Here is a 21678-nt window from a genome sequence, read left to right as displayed (position 1 = left end):
GAATTATTCTACATGTAGTGTGTGTTGAGGAATATTAAATGACCATTAATACAGTATTTCTCTTACATGGAGACGTAAAGGCTAGACGATGACTGAAACTATTGATGTGATTCAGTAGCTTAGGAATGCAGAGAAGGAGAGCTGGACTGATAACTGGAATCATAACATACTCTTGGCAGACTGGCAGGCAGAGCCAGGCCGAGCCGGGCACTGTGAGGCAGGAAGTAAGTGAAGGGTCAGGGATACAGGTGGGGGCTGTATCGCTCCTCAGCGAGGGTTCAGGAGACAGGAGCTGAATCTGAGTCCGGGCCCTTTTGAGGCCTAGAAACGGAGACTTTTCAATGAAATAACGTGCACACTGAGAAACGTGGCAACGTAGCTTTACATAGGCCTGATACTCGTAGCTTTCACGAGAACTGGAAACTGACGTACTAGAGATGGACACAACTGTAATTGCGTCTTTAATCGATCATGGGGAATACATATGCATATTAATCATGCACATACAACATAAGATGGGGGACACGTAGGGACACAGAACATGGCAAAATTTACTTTTCCACAGTTTGCTTCATTGGGTAAGATTGTTGATCACTCTACGGAGCTATTAAATGTTATGGCTAAACCTCTGCTTCCCCCTTGTGGTAGACTCCCTCCCAATTTTGCTAGACTGCTCAAGGGAACTTTCCAAAAATAATGTTATTATTATTGTTAGTAATTATGGTAGATCATCTCCCTTATATGACCAGACAGAAGCACTGACAAACTTTGAGGAGCAGAGTTTAAAGGAATTAATTGCGGTTTTCAAATAACAGAGAAATCAGAATTGGCGACATTTTAATCCACGTGGTTCCTTATTGATTTTGAAACATAATATAGAAAAGCTGTTGTGTCTTTGTTAGATTTTGATATCAGCTACATTCAGTTCTGTGCCTAGGACATTGAGAGGCACGAGTTGGTACATAATTACTGTGATTTAGCACATGTCTGTGTCGTCCACATAAAAATTGAAAATACCAAATTAAATGATTGTTTTTCTTCTTTTTCAGGCACGAACCGGATTAGTTATGAATCTAATGGGCGTCCTGCTTCTCAGCCTGGCGATGAACACATGGGCCCTGAGCATCTTTCAGTTGAATACCCTTCCTGACTGGTTACACCTTCTACCACTTAACAGCTCGCTACAGATGACAGGCGTTCAGAACTACACCGCACACCCATTTAATAGAACAGTATGAAAAAACGATGGGGTTCGGCAAATTACAACCATAACTGCTGCTGAATTGTTCCTGCTCCACAGGAAGAAAGACAATTCTATGGAAGTTGCTATGATGCACAGAGGCATCTGTTTGAATCCATTTTATTTTGCCACCAAGATGGCATAACATTTTATTTTTGTTTATAGGTACCATAAATTTAGATTTTTTTAATTGTAGAACATATCAATTGAAGCATTTCGTAGCATGGTTCGTTCAGACATGTCAGAAAATCTCTTCTCAGGGAGATAAATTCTAGCGAAGTATATTTGTACTGTTGCACTTTATGGTCACTCGCGAGTAAAGCGAGACACACTGGGTGGAGTACACGTTCAACGCAATACTTCCAAGCGAGTCGCCAATAGTTAGTCTGTGACATTCTGAAATAATGTGAAATTCTATATGAAGAGACTACTTTTATCATTTTAGTTAAGAACGCGTTTTACACGGAGTGCGGGCCACCACTCTCTTATTATTTCATACTCTTATCGCTGGCTGTGACAACTCCAATAATTCATACTCTTGAAAATTGCCACTTGGTAATTCTTTTAGGCATACCTTACTTACGGTGGGACAGAAAAGTGGGCACCGGAACCAACATAAAAATGGCCTCCGTTAGCTATTGGGAAAGCTAAGAAAGTGACCCACATTCGGCAAATTTGGGCAGTTTTTTTAAAGTTATGAAGACATGCTGTATTGGTGTATCGCAAGGGGTGGGGGGACTGCATGCGTTTGTTTGGGCTTGCTGCAGGCACTGTTTGTGGCACAATCAGGTAAATCAACAGTAAAGACCAAAAAACAGGCCCACAAACAGCCCAAAAACATTCCACACACTAAAATGAAAGCCCAACTCTTTGGGCACTGCTAGATTGCCAGAGAGAGCAGTCCGAGTGCTCCAGCAAGAAATGGGAGTATTTTATTTATGGTGTAGCTACTTAAACAAGCGGCCATTTTTTTAAATCGATGCATTTAGAAAATGAAAACCCAGCAAAGTTTTGCATTTTTTAAATGTATTGATTGTCTCGCTAGCTTTGTGTTCCCCTCCTCTTTTTTTTCTTTTTTCTATAGTTTAAAGGCTGGGCCAACTATATTTAGTCCTTGCATTTTCGTAGTAGCAACTGTAATGTTTCAAGATAAGCTCAACTTGACCAAACTGACTTTCAACTTGTGGGTCATTAATGAATCTCACCAGATGCCTTGATTACCAGGGCCTCGGTATGTGGGTGATTTACTCATTTCACCCGATAAAGATTCTTTTCGGATTGTTATTTTTCTATATAAGAAGTAAGTCAATTACAAGTTATCTTCTGCAAATGTGGCATAACATCGAGATTTGGTGAATACTGCGGCAAAATATGCATTTCCTAGTATTTACCTTCCTTTTTCTTTTTTATCTAGTATGTATTTTTTCCATAGGCTTGACCTATCAGAATTTATGGGGAAAATCCAACAGGTTTTGGAATTTTATGAGGCACTCATAATCGAGTCCTTTTAGTTTTAGTGTAACTTTCTAAAAAGTACGGAGAAGTATATAGTTTTAATGAACATTTAAAAGTAGAACTAGAAAAGTGAGAGAGGGACAGAGTGAGAGTATGAGAGAAAGACTCTGTGTACATATGTCTGTGTCAGTGTAACTTGCTGCATCGAATTTATAGGCAATAAAAAGAAGATGGTTTCTGAGCCAGGGACAATCATCATAGGACAGAGCGGCGGGATAAACGTTTAACCAGATAGCACTGTGCAATAACAAATCTTATTCGTAGGTTATGTGATATTTTTTTACTTTAAATAAAATTAGTCCCCCATAATTTGGAGAGGGGCCTACATTAATCACTTTTTTTCGTACAAATGAGAATGCAGGACAATCGCCACTGAAGTCCAATTATCATTAATGATCAGTGACACTACATGAGTTTTCATATTCTAATGAGGTAGAATCTGGTGTCTCCTAAAAGGTACCTGGGTATTTATCTCTCTGCAGATTGTCAGGTTGTTCATCCCCATCTTCCCCTCTCCATGACTGGGTATTTGAATAGATGTGATCGACTGACAATAAATATCAGGGTAGGTTCACAGCTTAAAGTCAATTTTCTTACCAAATAAGTATGCCCTGACATTTGTTTTGGGAGCGTCTGTTTCATTGTAAGGTATGTAAATAAATATAATTTTTTGCAAGTTTGCAAATTTAGAGGGGAAGTCTACCTTTTACTGTTGTTTTATAGTGTATAATAGCGGCTTGCAATATTTTCACTTCTATGGAACCCCACTGAATAACTACTTGAAACCAGGAACCCTGGCCTAAGCGATTTCTACTATGTGAACTTCAAAAAAATGTTCAAAAATACAGAAACAAATAAGCATCAAAAATACACAAATTATGAAATATTGTATTCAATTTACAAACTGTAAGAGCAACATTTTTTTTATTTTTTATCTAAAAGATGAAGTGACATGCTAGATTCAAGTACATCACTTTCACTTTTTTGAAGCTCCTTCTGAAGGTCTCTTTTTGTCGGTGCATTCATGCTTCAATTAAGGCCACCAATCAGCCATACTAGGTTCATAAACAGATGTCACCAGCTCAGCTGACCATGTTTTCCTGTTCTACCGTCAAGGTGGTGAAGCTCAGGGTACTTGCCATTATCAATCTTAAAAGAAGATCATATAAGTAATGGAAGATGTGTGAGACTACAGGGTCTGATTGGTTGCCTTTTTGTTTCTGCCCTAACTCACTTGATGAACATAGCCACTTCTACAGGGCAGGGAGAGTGGATGAGCATTCTTGTTTGAAGGATTTCTCTAAAGACCATTATACAGATTATCCTGAAGTTCAGGCACTTTTTAAGATGAATGAGTGGCTCTCCAGTGTCTTAGCTTGGAACGGTCAGTTTTATATTCAACTAACGTTTTTTAGATCTTTGGGGTGCTCTGGCAGTTTAGTGGGGAATAGATTAACAAAGCCCACTTGCAACTTTGTGAAGAAGGGATTAACAAAGCGTTTTAGAAGCCAGGGAGGTCAGAGGAGAGTCATTCATTGTATGTGATGTTCTATCTTAGACACGGGATTGCATTACAAAGTTTGAATAGTTAGGCAGCCTCGTTGATTTTGTAGGCATCTCCACTTGTGGTGAGTAGTGTGAAAGGTTGAGACTGGGATAGTAAAGCAGTGAATCCGTTGTATGAGAAAATATTTCACTCCTATGGGGTATTGATTGGTGCAATTGCATTAATTCAAGTCTATGTTGCTTTGCCTCTTTCTGTCCAAAATGCAGAATTTTGTTTGAGGTTTGCAAAAAAAATGTTCCCGAGCACATCCAATAATTTTAGTGCAGTTCTTTATAATTCAAAAGACCTGAAAACAGAAAGGTAGCAAATTCCACTTAAATATAAAAGGATGTATGAACGATTTCTTAGAAGGCTGCAGTATTACATTGTTATTTTCTGTCACAGGAACTTATTTGCTCCTGGACTAGAGACTTAGCAAATGGGATTTTACAGATCATGAACATCTCAGTTTCGATGACAGCTAAAGACATGCGGTCGACAGATCATAAAATAATCCATTTGGTGGTAGTAACTGTTAGAAATGGGATTTCTGGTTGGCTAAGGCTTGCGCCAAAGCCAGGCAGAAACCACCACTCTAGTCAGGGCAAGGGAGTTACACGCCAAAGATAAGCCCTGCTCACCCTCTTGGTAGCTTGGCATGAGCAGTCAGGCTTATCCCGGAGGAAATGTGTAAAGCATTTGCGCACACACACAGCAACAACATCCCAGGCACACTACAAAAGGAACTCCACACAAGGTTATATAAAAATAGCCTTTGTATTCTCATAACACATTAGAATAGTAAACACATAATATACACTGTGTCAACTGGCACGGGCAATATTCACACAGGATTATTTACACAGGGCAGGACGGGCCACGTGGGCCACTGTCAGGATCAGCACTTAGCAGAAATTGGTACAAGTAAAAATAGATCAACCACTGGTAATCACTGCACTCCACCTCAACCTGTAACATAAACAAATATGCACAGTCACATCAGGCGCGAATTACATTCTGCGCCAACCTCACTATCATAAACACATTATGCAATCTCCTCACTAATCTAAACACATTAGACCCTACGTCCTAAGTATAACTCACATTAGGGGCGTAAATCACAGAGTGAAACATAATCTCACTAGCATAAACCATAATGTGCTACACAACCTCATAATCATAAACCACAGTTTAGAGGTATCAAATACAGGGTGTGCAAAACATACTATACACAATACATTACCCCCAGGTCCCTCCGTCCTCGACACCTTCATAGTTACAAGTGGAGATGATCATCTCCTGACAGAAAAAAACAAGAGGAATGCTGGGATACTAATACTGCCCCTCCCCCCGGGAGTACATAAGCAGTACTTTCCCAGCAGCCCTCCTGTTCTTTTTTTCTGTCTTCGACAGAATGGACTGATGGATGCTGTTGGTGTTACTGCACCTGCTCCTGCTGGGCTGGGGTGGCGTGCAGGTTCTTCTCTGCTCCCTCTGCCCGGCTGCCTGGCTTCGCGGGCAGTGGTGATGTTTCCTGGTGTGCCTGCCTCCCGGCCTGCCGGGCTTGCTGGGAGGCATGGTTTCTTCCTGGCCGGTCTTCGGATTCTTACCGGCCCTTTGCGGCTGGTGCGCCGCCTCCCGGTTGCTTCCGGGTCGCTGTGCGCGTCTCCCCGAGCTTGGCCGGGTGAGAGACGGGCTGCGCTGGATGTTTGGATTCCGGAGCCGGCTGTTTGTGTGGGGGCCTTGTTGGTGATGCTCCGGCCACCGCTCTGGGTGAGTCCCGCTTTGCGGTGTTTTTTGCTCTCTCTCAACATTCCTTGTGTGGTCCACTGCTGTTCCGGCTCTGGGGTGTGTTGCTGCTCCGACCTGTGCTGCCATGGGCCTGCTTCAGAGATGGGATGGCGCTGACGAAGTACCCGGGTGGCGTGATTCTCTCGTGGTCCTTCAGTCATGGTAGCTGGGAGTTCTAGGCTGCAGCGTGCCAGCTTGTACACATGAGTGCACCTGGATGGAAGGATAGATAATGTGAAGTGTAACACACACGTTGCTCGATGTTGCTGTGTCTTGTGGTGCCCTCTGGGGGGTGCACGGTGTTTTCTTTGTGCCATGCTGGGTGCTTTGCTCTGTGCCTGCTCTGCATGAGGCACTGTGTGGGCGTGCATACCCCTTTGGGTTCTCGGGGCTTCGGCCCGTCCCCCCGACCCCCCTCGTTTGTGTCTGCCCGGGCTGACACAGCTTCGCGGGCTGGCGAGCGCCTGCGTCCTTGACATGTCTTTGCGGACCTTTGCCGTGTACTTGGGTGTTGTGAAATGACGGTGAAGACATTCCGGCAGCCTGGGATGTATTTAGGGTACTTTTTTTCGTCAGGTGGATGTGCTTGTGCGATGTGCTGTGTCACGGTGTGTTCTTCGGGCCTCTCGCTCTGACGTCAGTTATGTGCACGCTCGACACTCACGGATGTCCGCGCGCCTGGCTACCCATTGGAGCTGGCTGCCCTATTCACAACCTAGGCCTGTTACTGTGGGGCTTTTTTGTATGTGTGCCCCTTCTTACAGCTTCTCTGTCTTTGGTGGGATGTGTTGGCTCCCGCCCCAGGCATGTTTTTCTTCCACCCCGCTTTGTGGCTCTGGTTGCCCGCTTGGCGCTGTGTGTGGGGCGTCCCTTTGTTCCTTCCCTGCCTCTGTTCCTCTGCGGCTGGGTGTGGGCGCCTTTGGTCCTGTGTTGTGGGCCCCTCTCTGGCCGTTCTGCTACGCTTTGCCCCGCCTTGGTGGCCTCCGCCTTTGCCTGGCGCGTCCTTTTTGATGTGCTGGTTGTCGCTTTGCCCTCTGTCAGTTCACCGGTGGCCTGTGCGGCGTTGGTGTGTGCCCTGGGGTTTCTGCGCCTCTGGTTTGGCTGCCGCTCTTGGCCCGTGGGTTTGGTTCCGGCCGCTGCTGTCGTGTTGTCCGGTGTTGGTGGGTCCTCTGTTGGCCTGCTGGTGCCGGTCCTGGGGTGCTGTGAGGCGTACCTTCTGGTGTGTGTCTTGTTCCTGGGTTGGTGCCTCCTGGGGGTGCCGGGACTTGTGTTCGGGCTCTGTGCTGTCTCCCCTTTTTGGGGATTCCTGCTGCCCCGGTTCTTGCTGTTCTCGGGTGGTGGACCTTCCGTGGGTCTGTTCCCTTTGGGTCTCTTCTTCGGGGGGTGCCCCTGCTCTTGGCGTCTCTGTGGGCGTTCACCCTTTCTGTTTCTGGCCTGGCTCGGGTTGGCGTGGGTTCCGGTCGCCTCTGTGGTGGTTGGTTCTTTTTTTCGCTGGCTCCGCCTTTGCTTGCTCGTGGGTTTCCCTGTGTTGTTGGGGTTTTCCTGCCTGCTTGCTTGCGCCTTGCCCTCTGCTGCTCTTGTGTCTGAGTCGCTTCTCTCTTCTTCTGCGGCGGCCAGTTGGGTTGCGTCCTGTTCCCCTTCTGCTTCGGGCTCCCTGCCCCGCCTGGTGGTGGGTCGGTGTTCCTGCTCCTTGAGCCGCTGCGGGGGGGTGGGGGGTCCTGTGGGCTCCCCTGGGTCCGGTTGACCTGCCGTGATCCCTCGGTGGTCTTACCTCCGCTGCGGGCTGGCTGTTGTGGCCATCTGCTCCGCTTGCAGGTCCTAGTTCTTCCCTTCCAGGCCTCTGTGGAGTTGGTCGACCTTTGGGGCTCCTGGTTCCTGGCCCTGTTCATCCCGTCCCATGGGCTGCGCCTGGTTCCTCTCGTGGGTGCTTGCCGGTGTTGTGCCTGTGGTTCTTTGGGGTGCTCTGTCCCCTCTGCCTGCGCTTGGGTGGCTTGTGCTGCCTTGGGTGCGGCTGTTCTGCTCCTCCCTGCCTGCGCCTGTTCTCGGGCGTGGCGTCTGGTGGGGGTACCTGCCTGGGTCTTCCTGGTGCTGTGGCCTTCCCTTTGCTCCGGCCTGGGGCTTCTGGTGTTGTCCTGGGGCCTTTTCTGTGGGCTTGGCCTGGCTGCTTCTGCGGTGGCTCTCCCTATGCTTGCCTTTGGCTTGGTTCTGTTGTTTCCTGGTCGCCCCTCCTTTTTCTGCCGTGGTTCCTGCCTTGGTTTGTTCCTGGCTGGGGCCTCCTGGCGGCTGCCGGTTCCTGTCGTGCCTCCTGTTCTCTGGGTTGGTGTGCTGTCCCCGCGCTCCGCTGTCGGTTCGGTGGTTGTGCTTGGTCGGGCCGGGTTGGTTCCTGCCTGGCCTCCTGGGGCTGCTGGTGCTGTTGGCTTCTTGGTCCTTCTGCTCGCAGGAGTGTTTGCTCCCTGGGTTGTTCTGGTCTCGTCTGGTTCCCTTGGTGGGTGCCTGGCTGATGTTTTGGCTGGGGCGTGCCGCTCCTGCATGTTGGGCTCCTTTTTGGGCTCTGCTTCCTTGCTGGTCTCCCTTTGGGTCCTGGCGGGGTGTTCTGCGTTGGGGCCGCTTCCTGGTGGTTCCTTCTGGGCCTTCCCTGCTGTTGGTTCTCTTCCCGGGCTTGTTTTCCCGGTGTTGTGGGCCTGTGTGGGGTTCTGTGGCTCTAATTCTGCCGGCTTCTTGCTGGTTGTGTGTGGCCTTGGTCTGTGCCTCCGGGGGTTTTTTCGGGCTGTGCTGTCCCTTTTCGGCCTGCTCGGGGGGTTTGTTGCCGGCCGTTTCCGGGTGCTTTCCTGGTTCTGTGGTCCTGGCTCGCTCCTTCCTTCCTTGCTTTCCCGGGCTTTGTTGCCGGTGTGGGTCTGTTTGGGTGCTCCTCCCTCTCTGGTTGAGGTGCTGTTCTGTGGTGCTCGTGCCTCTGCGGGTCCCTCCCTCTTGGCTGCGGGTTGTCTGGTTCAGTCCTCTGCTCTCCTTCTGGGGTTTGCGTGGTACCTGCTGTTCCTCCTGCGCGGTCGGGTTGCTTGGCTCTTGTCCGGGCTTCCCGGTTCTGTTGGCGTTGGTTGGCCTCTTTTTTGCGGTTTGCTTGGCTCCTCTCCGGCGTTGCTGGGTTGGGTCCTTGTGGTTCTGGTCTGGGTGCTGTGCTCCCTGGGCTTTCTTTTTCCCGCTGCTCCTGCCCTTGCTGCTTGCCTGGCCTGGGTGTGGGGTTCCTGGGCGGTCCTGTGTCCTTTGGGCACCTTCTTTGTGCTGCCCTCTGTGCCTCGTTGGACGGCTGCTGGGGTTTCCCTGTTGCTCTGTGCTCCCCTCCTGCCTTGCGTTCCATCCCTTTGGAGTTGGGGTTTTCTGGGCTTGTGGTTGTTTTCTCTGTTCCCGACCTGGTTGTGTTTTCTTTGGGGCTGGTTTCCGGTCTTGTTGGCCTCTCCTTGTTTGGTGGGCTTTCGGCTGGGTTCTGGCGTTCTTCCCCTTCCCTGTCTTTTGGGTCGGGTTCTTGATCCTGGTCGGCTCCTGGGTGCTTGTTGCTTCCTGGGCCTCCTCGGTCTGGTTTCCTCCTCGGGTCTCTTGGGCTCGAGTCCTTTTTGGGCTGGGTGCTTGTGCCTGCGCTCTGTTGGCCGTTTCTTTCTTTGGCTTTCTTCCGGGTTGTCTCGTCTTCCTGGTGGGTCTGCCTGGCCCTGTGTGCCTTCCGGTTGGTTCTGTCCTTGGCGGTCTTCTCCGGTGGGTTGTTTTGGCTGGTCTTGGTGTCGTGGTCCGGATCCTGGTTGCCGGTTTCACGGGTTGGCGGCCTCCTTTCTTTGGTGCCCTGGCCTTTTTTCTTTGTCTCCGGTCCTTGTCCCTGCTGTCCTGTTCTGAGTTGCAGGCCGGCTGTTTCCTGCGGTCTTCCTTTCCTCCTCGGTGCTCCCTTGGGTGGCTGCTTTTGTTGTGGCTTCCTGGGTGTGCTTGTGCGTGCGGAAGGCCGGGTTTTTGCTTTGGTATTCTCCACTTGTAACTATGAAGGTGTCGAGGATGGAGGGACCTGGGGGTAATGTCCTATTTCTTACCGGTAATCTTCATTACTCCGGGTCCCGTAGTCCTCGACACCTTCATACGCCCCTCCCTCCCTCCCGGGCGGCCGGCCTTCCTGTCTGGGCTTGTTAGTACAGGAGGGCTGCTGGGTAAATACTGCTTATGTACTCCCGGGGGGAGGGGCAGTATTAGTATCCCAGCATTCCTCTTGTTTTTTTCTGTCAGGAGATGATCATCTCCACTTGTAACTATGAAGGTGTTGAGGACTACGGGACCCGGAGTAATGAAGATTACGGTAAGTAATAGGACATCTCCTAGCACCACATCACTTTAGCGCATAATCACATTAGGGCCTTGCGCCCTATCCCTCTACCAGTCCCCCTGGCCAACTGGCCATCCAAGAAGGGGCTCAAATGCCCTGTGTCCAGAATGTCATGGCGCGCTGCCAATGCAGCACCATTCAGGGGGTGCGCCATCTGCGCAAACCTTAACGTTGCAGCTGCCCACTACTTGCTGGGCAGCTGAGAACCATCACATGGGGCCTAAACGCTGGGATCTCAGTAGCCCTTTAAACAACTTGCGTCAAACATCGGAGCTCTCTAGGCTCTGGAAAGAAGCATGGGGAGCGTTGTAGCCATCTGGCTCTGAAAATAAGCATGCCCACGAGGTTGGAGCCGCCCGCTGCCATCCAGGGCCGCTCTAAATGCACCACCACACTGTGCCTCGTTGGAGCCACGGAGGCTCTGTAAGGCATCTGCCCCCTGGAGTACACTGGCTCCCTAAAGAAATAAATGCCCCATCATTGGAGCCACGCATGGGCTCGAGAACACAACATGACCCATGCTGGAGCAGCCCTCTGCCAAGTGGGGCTGCTCTGAGGGATGCACCGGCGTGGAGCCTTCACTTCACCCCCCCTCCTAGCCGGCTGTACTCACCGGCTTTTCCGGAGACTCCTTCTCCGGTGCGGCTGCGCTTCTCCTGCGGGGCTTCCCGGGACTCATGGGAGCCCCGCACTGCTGTTGGTGGCTTCAGCCGCTATGTCGGATTCACCTGGCCCCCCTCCTGGGACCCGGGGCTTCCTGCCATTGGCCGCAACCGCTGGGCTTTCCCCAGAGCATTGTAGCCCCGCGTCACAGCTCACGCTGGCCTCTTCCGGCTTGGGTGCAGGCCCCGCCTACGTCCCAGGCGGCCTGCCTGACATGGTTTTCGGCCCAGCCGCAGCGGTGACTTCTCTTCGGCAGAAATGAGGGGCAGGCTCCCTCGATAATGGAAATAAAGTTAGCACGCAGGGTGGGCACCCGCTAGGACTCCAATAAGCGTGGTTGGCACCCGTGTGGTTTTACAAAATAATTCGAATCCGCAGGGTGGGCTCCTGCGCACTAGAGAACCTCAATTAACCGCGGTGTGCACCCGTGCTGCAACAATACATGCGGCAATGAGGGGTAGGCTCCCTCAATAACAAGGCAATGTAAGATAAAGCGCTTCCCAGGCGCTAAGGGCAAAAAGAACACCCAGTCTAACAGGGTAACTGGAGAAAAAGGGTCACAGAAACAAGATCCTCCCAGATGAAGAGGGCAGCAGGGTCTCAGAGAAACAAGGTCTCTAAGGCATTCAGGGGCTGGGCAGGGCCCAGGGAGACAAGCCTTCCGATGGGCCCCAGCAGCAGCACACCCCTGGTACTGTCAAGTATCAAAACAAGAACATCTTCATGGGGTCACAGCCCCTTATTTATACAGCAAAAATCCTTTGTCTAAAAGGGTGCAGGCAATGGGGGAACCAGCTAGATCAGAGGAACTCCTGAGCACTTTGTTTTGCTCAGCCCCTCTCTCTCTTTCACTGGACAGGCTAGGGACATCAGACACACCACAGGGGGTGGAGCCAGCATTGTGGAGGGAAGGCACCGCCCTATTCAGGTCCCAGGTGCAGCTCCTCCCTTCCATCAACTTGCAGATCTCCCTTTTTACACCACCGGGCAGACCCATCCTGGCTCCTGGAGCCAAGCACACCAGCCAGCCCCTGTCACTCACATGCCAGACAGTCAATTCACATTCACTGCACATAGAAATGCCAACTTCTAAAAGTGAAAAACCAAAGGTGATGATGGACGGAGCGTTGACAATACAAACACTCACCCCCAGTCAACTGATCTGGGTTTAATCCATCACCGTTCTTTAGCTCACTCCGCCACCCCAGTTCAGACATGGCCATATGCAAATCAGTCTGACCCTGTGCCTCATGGGAACAGTCCAGCCCGAACTGCAAAGCCATGTCTTCCCTGGACCGGAATCAAGCTTCCCAGGACCGGTTTCTGGCATTACAGCCGTCTTCAGCCGGGCTTGCTTGACTCCAGTGGCAAAGTGAGCAAGGGACTCACGTCTGAGCATACCCTGCCAACTAAGGGCGAACAAAGAAAAACCAAAGGTGATGATGGACGGAGCGTTGACAATACAAATACTCACCCCCAGTCAACTGATCTGGGTTTAATCCATCACCGTTCTTTAGCTCACTCCGCCACCCCAGTTCAGACATGGCCATATGCAAATCAGTCTGACCCTGTGCCTCATGGGAACAGTCCAGCCCGAACTGCCAAGCCATGTCTTCCCTGGACCGGAATCAAGCTTCCCAGGACCGGTTTCTGGCATTTCAGCCGCCTTCAGCCGGGCTTGCTTGACTCCAGTGGCAAAGTGAGCAAGGGACTCACGTCTGAGCATACCCTGCCAACTAAGGGCGAACAAAGAAAAACCAAAGGTGATGATGGACGGAGCGTTGACAATACAAACACTCACCCCCAGTCAACTGATCTCGGTTTAATCCATCACCGTTCTTTAGCTCACTCCGCCACCCCAGTTCAGACATGGCCATATGCAAATCAGTCTGACCCTGTGCCTCATGGGAACAGTCCAGCCCGAACTGCCAAGCCATGTCTTCCCTGGACCGGAATCAAGCTTCCCAGGACCGGTTTCTGGCATTACAGCCGTCTTCAGCCGGGCTTGCTTGACTCCAGTGGCAAAGTGAGCAAGGGACTCCCGTCTGAGCATACCCTGCCAACTAAGGGCGAACAAAGAAAAAACAAAGGTGATGATGGACGGAGCGTTGACAATACAAACACTCACCCCCAGTCAACTGATCCATGGAAGACATGGCTTGGCAGTTCGGGCTGGACTGTTCCCATGAGGCACAGGGTCAGACTGATTTGCATATAGCCGTGTCTGAAATGGGGTGGCTGAGTGGGCTAAAGAATGGTGATGGATTAAACCCAGATCAGTTGTCTAGGGGTGAGTGTTTGATTTGCTCAAACGCTCCGTCCATCATCCCCTTTTGTATCGCTTTGTTCGCCCTAAGTGTGGCAGGGTATGCTCAGACGTGAGTCCCTTGCTCACTTGGCCACTGGATTCAAGATAGCCTGGCTGATGAGGATTATGAATCCGAAACCGGTCCCAGGATGTTTGTTTCCGGTCCATGGAAGACATGGCTTGGCAGTTCGGGCTGGACTGTTCGCATGAGGCACAGGGTCAGACTGATTTGCATATAGCCATGTCTGAAATGGGGTGGCTGAGTGGGCTAAAGAATGGTGATGGATTAAACCCAGATCAGTTGACTGGGGGTGAGTGTTTGATTTGCTCAAATGCTCCGTCCATCATCCCCTTTTGTATCGCTTTGTTCGCCCTAAGTGTGGCAGGGTATGCTCAGACGTGAGTCCCTTGCTCACTTGGCCACTGGATTCAAGATAGCCTGGCTGATGAGGATTATGAATCCGAAACCGGTCCCAGGATGCTTGTTTCCGGTCCATGGAAGAAATGGCTTGGCAGTTCGGGCTGGACTGTTCCCATGAGGCACAGGGTCAGACTGATTTGTATATAGCCATGTCTGAAATGGGGTGGCTGAGTGGGCTAAAGAATGTTGATGGATTAAACCCAGATCAGTTGACTGGGGGTGAGTGTTTGATTTGCTTCAACGCTCCGTCCATCATCCCCTTTTGCATCGCTTTGTTCGCCCTAAGTGTGGCAGGGTATGCTCAGACGTGAGTCCCTTGCTCACTTGGCCACTGGATTCAAGATAGCCTGGCTGATGAGGATTATGAATCCAAAACCGGTCCCAGGATGCTTGTTTCCGGTCCATGGAAGACATGGCTTGGCAGTTCGGGCTGGACTGTTCCCATGAGGCACAGGGTCAGACTGATTTGCATATAGCCATGTCTGAAATGGGGTGGCTGAGTGGGCTAAAGAATGGTGATGGATTAAACCCAGATCAGTTGACTGGGGGTGAGTGTTTGATTTGCTCAAACGCTCCGTCCATCATCCCCTTTTGTATAACTTCTAAAAGTGGCACTTCTACACTAGACACATTAAATCTGCGCACACCGTCGCGCAGCATTTAACCTCATGAGTTTGCACATACCAAACTCGCCCCTACACTCCCCACACAGGAACCACCATGGACACACATATCCCCATGCATTCCTATGGGAGGGCAAGGCACTCTCACCACACATACATAGAGAGCACACACACTTTACACTGGACCACAGTGAAAAAGTGCGCAGAGGCCTAAAATCACCAACACCAGGTTACAGAAACAGGCTAGGAAAATGCAAAAAGTTTTGGGGTGAACCTGCCAAAAGGGCCAAGTCCAACAGTAACGTAATGTTGTCACATTGATAATATGTGGAAGAACTGAACATCACAGCCCAGGAACCACTCCCCACTAGTAAGCACTGTATTTCGATAATGACTGAAGGTTCCTAATACGAGGAAGTTAGTCATTCTGAATCATGTTTTCAGGTGGTCTACGCAACATTATATGTTTGACTTCAGAAACACTCACATTGGGGCAAAATTGCTGGTTCAATTGCCTTGTGAATTTGTGCTAAGTTTGCCTGAATTTCTTTAACCAATGTACTAGAAAGCAGGCCATGTTAGACCAGTGGTGCTAACAGGAGGTGGTAGTTTTGTTTTCAAAATTTAAACATAGTGGATGGAAACCTTTCAGCAATTTTCGAAACTTCAGATAGCAGTCTTTTTTCTTTGTCTACAGATGTACATGTATTATTAGGTCACTTTTTCGTAATATGCACTACTACAGATGAAAGTCTCTAAAAAGTACAGGCAACCCATGTATTTATACATACATTTTGCTAGACTAGAAGTATTACAGGGGCCTTCCCTTCCTGAAGGGCTTTGCAATTAAATGAAACCACACGAATCTCATGTGGTGGCCTGCTCTGCCACATAGAGTTTTGAAGAAGGGGAAAATGGCCAGAGCTGAGGAAGGTTTCTGAATCCCTCCACGCATTCATTATGTGACTTCGAACTTCGACATATTTTAAAAAATCTAAAATGTTCATGGGTGATAAAACGAGTATTTACAGGTGGGGAACTTCAAAGTATGACTGTACCTACCTTTTAGTCAATGTTTTACAGAATTACCTTTTGAGGTTGTATCCGAAATGAAAGGTTATTCCATAGAGTAGCCTTAGGTATGCAGGTTGATATTTTAAGACAACCCTAAAGAAAGAGAGACTGGTGGGAACTAGGCGTGTGCTATGATGTTACAGAGCACTTGGAGTTTCATGTACATGATTCATGCCAGTTAATAACACAATGGGTCATTGTTGCAACGGAGGCTTGTACTTGAACATTAAATATGTGCTTTTCTATATAAATACATTTTGATTGAGCACAAATACACCTAAACAACTAATAATGGATAGTAGTCTAATTCAGTGCTTGACAACCTGATCCAGAATAGATTCTCTGACTATGTCCAGTACCTTGGGTTCCACATCAACTCCAGTCAGCCCAGTATACTGACTATGCTGTCTTCTTTCTTGTTCTCCTTACACTGATTGTATGTGTGTGTGCGGGTAGGGAAGGGTAGTACACCATCAAAACCTCAAAGCTGGCTTTTGTGCTGGGTTACATTACAGTTTAGGCACTCTAATTAGAAAATTCAGTGGCAGCCGACATGCTAGCCTTTCATTTGTAGAGCATATTACAGTTTTTTTTCAACACAAATGCTGATTAAGCAAAATATGTCTAACTGGCTGATAATACAAAAATGTGCTGTTACCTTCTATAGCCCAAAGTGTGCTGTGCCCTGACCCTGGCCCTTAGAACTTGATAAAATAGGTAAAACTGCATATCTGCTCTTTAAAAATTGAAATGGGCTATTATGTCTATAAATAACTAAGAAATTTAACAAAATTATAAGGTATTTGAGCAGTATGGCAATTCCATTGCTGGAAGGTGGGATATTAGGAGGGGTAGGTAGGCAACTAACACCAGCAACAAGGCCACCCACATAGTCGTGGGTCCTCAATAGGGTCTCCAAAAATGAGTCCCTTGTTGAATCATTGGTAGCTGACAATGAGCAATAAACCAATGCTTAACTTCGGAGACCGGCATGTAAAGCATTTAAAAACACCAATACAGTAAATAAATAGGAAGAAACCCACAATACAAATGCCACCCTAATTTAATTTAACCAGAGATATTTTTATCTTTAAAATGACAACAAAACTATGAATCCAATGAAGGGAACCGGAGATATGAATTATTAAGGAAAATAAACACATTATAGTGCTTAGAAATCAATAGCTACACTTCTGGACATCTGGCCGCGTGACAAAATTAAAGTTTGAGGCCAACCACGATGGAGCCCTGCTCAGATACCCCTCGTGGCAGGCCTTGGTCAAATTTGGACCTTTGGACTTAAAAACATTTAGGGAGCTTTTCTTTCAAGGGCCCTCATTGCTCTACACCAGTCAGGATTCCGTTAGTGTTTACCGGAATGACTTTCAGGGATCTACCTGTCAAACTCTGGAGTCGGACCTCCAGAGCTCTGCAGCGGGCCAGGTTGTGTCTAGAGGTGTCAGGCTCGGCTCTCGTGTTCGGGTCTTTTACCTGCTGGAGTTTTATCAAAAAGTTTCCCAACCTTCTGGAGGTTGTTCCAGACGGTTTACTGGTGGAGTTCAAGTACCCAAAATGCAAATCAGGAATCTCCTAGATAGTCCTTGGCAGGCCTGAACTTCACTTCCCAAAATGCACTTTGTCAACCCCTTAAAACTCCACTGGATGTTCTCCAAGAGAGGGATTCTGACTGGAGAAGGGTCAGTTCAGCTCTGTAATCCTGTAGCTGCAGGGAGCCCAATTCTTACTCTTCTTGAGGCAAGGCAAAGTCCTCAGAACTGTAGTCTCAGATAGTGCAGCAGCTGCAGTCTTCACCAGGCAGGCCCTTTGGGGCAGTTCAGGATTCCAGCAGGACAATCCTCCTTCTTGTTTTTTAAGGCAGTAGAACTAAGAGGCTCTGAAACTCTCATATATTTATAGAGTGTTCTCTGGCAGAAAGCAGGGGAGCACCCCTGTCCAATGAGGTGCAGGGCAACACCCCAAAACAAGTCAACTTCATCCAAAGTGTGGCATATTCTTGTCCCTGTAAGCACTATTCTCTTAAAATCCATCATGGCTGAAATTTCAGCAGAGCAGCAAGAGCGAACTAAACCAAACTCAGAGTATGGCTTATTTCCATGAACTTCCCCCATTCACCTCTGTGAATTTCTTCCTCAAGCTCCCATCTGGAAGGGAGAGAGGGTGTCCCTGGCTGACCGGTTTGCTTGATGTGTTCTTCCTTTGAAGCTGATGCTTTATGGCCCAACCCCTGTCATTCCTGTACCCCACAGAGCTCTCTCCATTCGATTGCCTCTACCCGGCCAGGCCACTTATGACCTAATCAAGGCAGCTTGGCTAAATCCCTCAGGGCTGACCAATCAGTGAAGAGTGCTTATACCTTCTTTTATGTAGAATTAATGATAAATTCAACAATGCTAAGATGCTGGATTTTCAATACTATTCTGTTCGGTCTTTGAATGATATTTTGTACTATCTCCTAGCAATAGTTGTGTCAATAACATATTGCCATGTTAGCCTATGAGGCCAACTATCTTCAATGGGGAAAATTAAATTTGCAATTTCCTCTTCACTAGGGTTTATAAAACCTCTTTTATAAAGCCCCTGCTTATATTTACAGGACCCCGTACCCCTAGAACACATATGTGAGACCTGAGGGATTCCTAATATGCAACAACAAGTTAGATTATTATTTCACAGTGCCCGTAGCACCAAAGTTGACTTTGTAGTGAATTTACTACACTGGTATTTATAAAAAATCTTTTATAGTGACCCTTCTAAAAGTTACCTGGCCCTCCCCCCACCCCCACCCCCGGAAGACCTAGGGTAGATGTTGGGGGTACCTAACATGTAAAAATAAGGTTATATATCACTTTTAAAAGTACCCATACAACCAAAGTGGAGTTTGCAGTGAATTTCCTTTTTAAAAGCAGTGCTACAACATAGGGCAGCTTTTAAAATGACCTCAGGCTCTCAGCAGTGCGCACATGCAAGGGCAACAAAGGCTGCTTGCCTCTAAATACTTTGGACCTATAGGTAGTTTTCATCCCCTTGTCCTATTATCCACTAGGGAAGCATAGGGTAGATCATGCCAAATATAATTGTACCTCAATGTGTGTGTTTGTATTTGACATAGCACTGAGCCTGCCTAGCAGAGCCCAGGACACAGTCACATTCAGCTACTACCAGTCCATTCAGCACAAAATATGGGCGTGAACAGGCCAAAAAGTGCAACTTTCTAGCATCCATTATATATGCAGGAGCTTTACTTCGATAAAATCATTATTTATTACCAATGAAAACACTCCTTTTAAAGTAATCTGTTTTTCTGAAATCTGTGTGCAATATATGTTCCTTTTGTGGTGTTAAGCGCCATGCTCAAATGTTTGTACCTTTGGAAAAGTGCTTTTTTTAAATAGAAAATCTTTCCTGTAGTCATAGATAATGTACTTCTCTTCTATGGGATTCTGTGAAAAGAAATCTGAAATCCCGTACAATTTGTTTCCCCTCTCTATGGCTTATGTATTTTGCATAGTTTGCACTCATGAGATACTGATTCAAGCAGAAAATGCCTGAGGTTATCTGTGTGCTGCATCTGCATCTTCTGTGTTAGCAAAGGTTTCTACAAGACTTTCTAAACTATATGATAAATACACTGAGCAGGTATCTTGAATGTCATTCGTGCCACGTAAATCAGGAACCAGCCGCATGCGAAACACTTTTGGTCCTGCTCAAATCTGAACAGTCCAGCTAAACTACGAGACCAGGTCTCTTCTGAAAGGGAAAGACAAGCTGGTCCAGACCGGTTTTGGCATATTTGTCCTCACTGTGCCACCGGACTCCAGCATTACCCAACCAAAGATGCTCAAATAGGTACGAACAGGTCAGGGGTTACTTGTCTCCCATAGGAAGAGGGTCTGGTCTGTCTGTTCACACTGAACTGTTCCTATAGGAATACAGCTAAGAGGGATTTGCATATGGTGAGTCTCTGGCGAGAGTGGTACAGCTGGTAAAAAATTATGATGCACACTATGGCTCCTAGTGAGTGTCAGTGGTGGAGAGGAATTCAAGAATTCCTTCCAGCACCTTGATTGTCTGCTAATTCTTGTTGAACACATGCACATGGGAGGCCGACTGGTTCTCTGGCAAAAATAAGTTATTGAACATAAGTATTTGTTGATCTCGCTTTAGGCAGATCGATCAGATTTGCCTGAAAATTGGAAGGTTTGGTTAACAATTTTTTATAAATCTGGTAATCTTGAATTCAATTGTGAGGGATCATAATAATAATGATACTTTTCTACAAGAGGATGAAATATTTATTTTATCCATCCAGCTACCAGTCCATTAAACAAAAACGGGTCTGCAATTCACTGGCCTTCACAATTATGCTGATAAATTTCCTTAGGAAGAGACAGTTAAATATTACCACCTGGGTCTAACCAAGCAAAGACTGTTGATAAAGAGGCTAAATACTTGCCTATTGCTCCAACTGGAACCACAGCCTGTTGCTCAAAGCAAAGCTTATGGGTACTCCTGCAACCACGTCCTATGGAGTCAAAAGGTGAAAAAGCAAAGAACAGCCACATTTTGAAGCCAGGAAACATATTGTTATTAGAATCACAGAACAGCAACTTGGGAACTTTGCCTGTGTGAAAGTAACTATCTCCGCTGAGCCTTGCCTAAGACACTTGAGAGCCTAAGATATGCTTTCCTGGTAGCTGTGCGGCTTTGTTGCCCGACAGGACAGAAGCCTGTAAGAACCAACTGAGCAGTATTCCATAGGCACATGCCTAAACATAGAATAGGAAGTGCACTGTACCTGCACATGCAAGCTTTTCACGTTGCCCATTAGATGTACATAGATGTATAGTGTTTTCTGAAGATCCGCATGAAAATCTCTATTGAGCCTGTTCGAAACTGTGTACCATGGAGAAGAGTAGTGGTTCTACATTAAACGTAAGTGCATCTACAAAGAAAATGTATTTTACATCGGCACCACCGGCCTGCACGAGCAAATCTGTTGTGTTCTAGTGGAAACTTGTTGAAAGATATTTGTAGGTTCTGATATTTTTGTTGCTTCAATTTAAAATGCATGGGAATTGATTAGGGCTTTTTGTTATGAATCTCCTTTCACGATTCTTTCTAAAAATTGCATTTCAATGATATTTAACCCATTTTGTACAGAAAACCAGTTTTCCCCAGCATTTGCTTTATTAATTTCCTCAGCATTTTTTTATCATTTAATTTTCAATTTGCTGTCATCACATTCCTGTCCTATTTAGTTATACATTTACACTACCTTACCAAAACCTTGATTTGCAGAATCATGTGCTTTATCTCTGCCTAATCAATAACTGAGCCAGCCTTCACTAAATGAGCAATTATGATATTTACGAAGGGCTAACTTTTGAGAGAAATAGGTTTGACTCAGTGGTGTGGCTTCATAAGATTTGTGTATGAGGTTTTTCGTAGCACATATCAAAATCCTGTCTGACATCATTTCTAGCCTGGCATTGATTTTTTCCTAACGCAGCCATGAAGGATATTTGATGTGGCAAAAGTCCGAAACAATTCCCTCCTGGCATCCAATTTCCTGTATTTTGTTGACTAGTTGGATGGTACTTCACACAAATAAATGCATACTTGTCTGATTTAGAGTTTGGCAGATGAGTTACTCCATCACAATGTGACACAGGAGCATTATGTCCTTTATTCTTTGTAATAACCTGGCTAGTAATCCATCAAAATGTGACCGAGTAACCTGTCTGCCAAACTCTAAATCAAGCCCTTCGTATTTAGTAATATTGTTGCTTGTGTACATTTTGTGCTATATATGCTGACACTATACATATCGATAAATCACGCATGTCCTGTTTCACCACTTATAATTTAAAAGGTACTAGACCCTTTCTTCTCCCATCCTTCAATTTGCTTCAAGGAAAATTTGAAGCCTGAATTAGGTTCTTTGACACTGATTTGAGCATCTAATGATCTAAACAAATGTAAACAGTAACTGCAGCTGCTGTTTACTCTACTGAAACTTACTGAAATATCTCCTTGTCTGCTGCTCCTATACTCATTTTATAAGGTGTCTAACAACTGTTATCCATATATTATGTAAAACTCTGAAATAAGTAGGCCCTCCAATT

The 21678-nt window shown here is 47.2% G+C and overlaps 1 protein-coding gene across 1 annotated transcript in view; it reads left to right on the top strand.

Annotated features, from left to right (window-relative positions):
* SLC13A3 (solute carrier family 13 member 3) overlaps nt 1–3086 on the top strand; it is a 421387-nt gene extending 418301 nt beyond the window's left edge. The window contains exon 13 of the mRNA XM_078651950.1: nt 1050–3086. Coding sequence (XP_078508076.1) covers nt 1050–1238 — 189 coding nt within the window. The 3' untranslated portion in view covers nt 1239–3086. The remainder of the gene's footprint in view (nt 1–1049) is intronic.
* The last annotated feature ends 18592 nt before the right edge of the window (nt 3087–21678 follow it).

Source organism: Lissotriton helveticus, chromosome 7 (genome assembly GCF_964261635.1).
Source record: "Lissotriton helveticus chromosome 7, aLisHel1.1, whole genome shotgun sequence".
NCBI classification, from domain to species: Eukaryota; Metazoa; Chordata; class Amphibia; order Caudata; family Salamandridae; genus Lissotriton; species Lissotriton helveticus.
The sequence above is the reverse complement of the archived record's forward strand: the minus strand, read 5'-3'. Positions and strand labels throughout refer to the sequence as shown.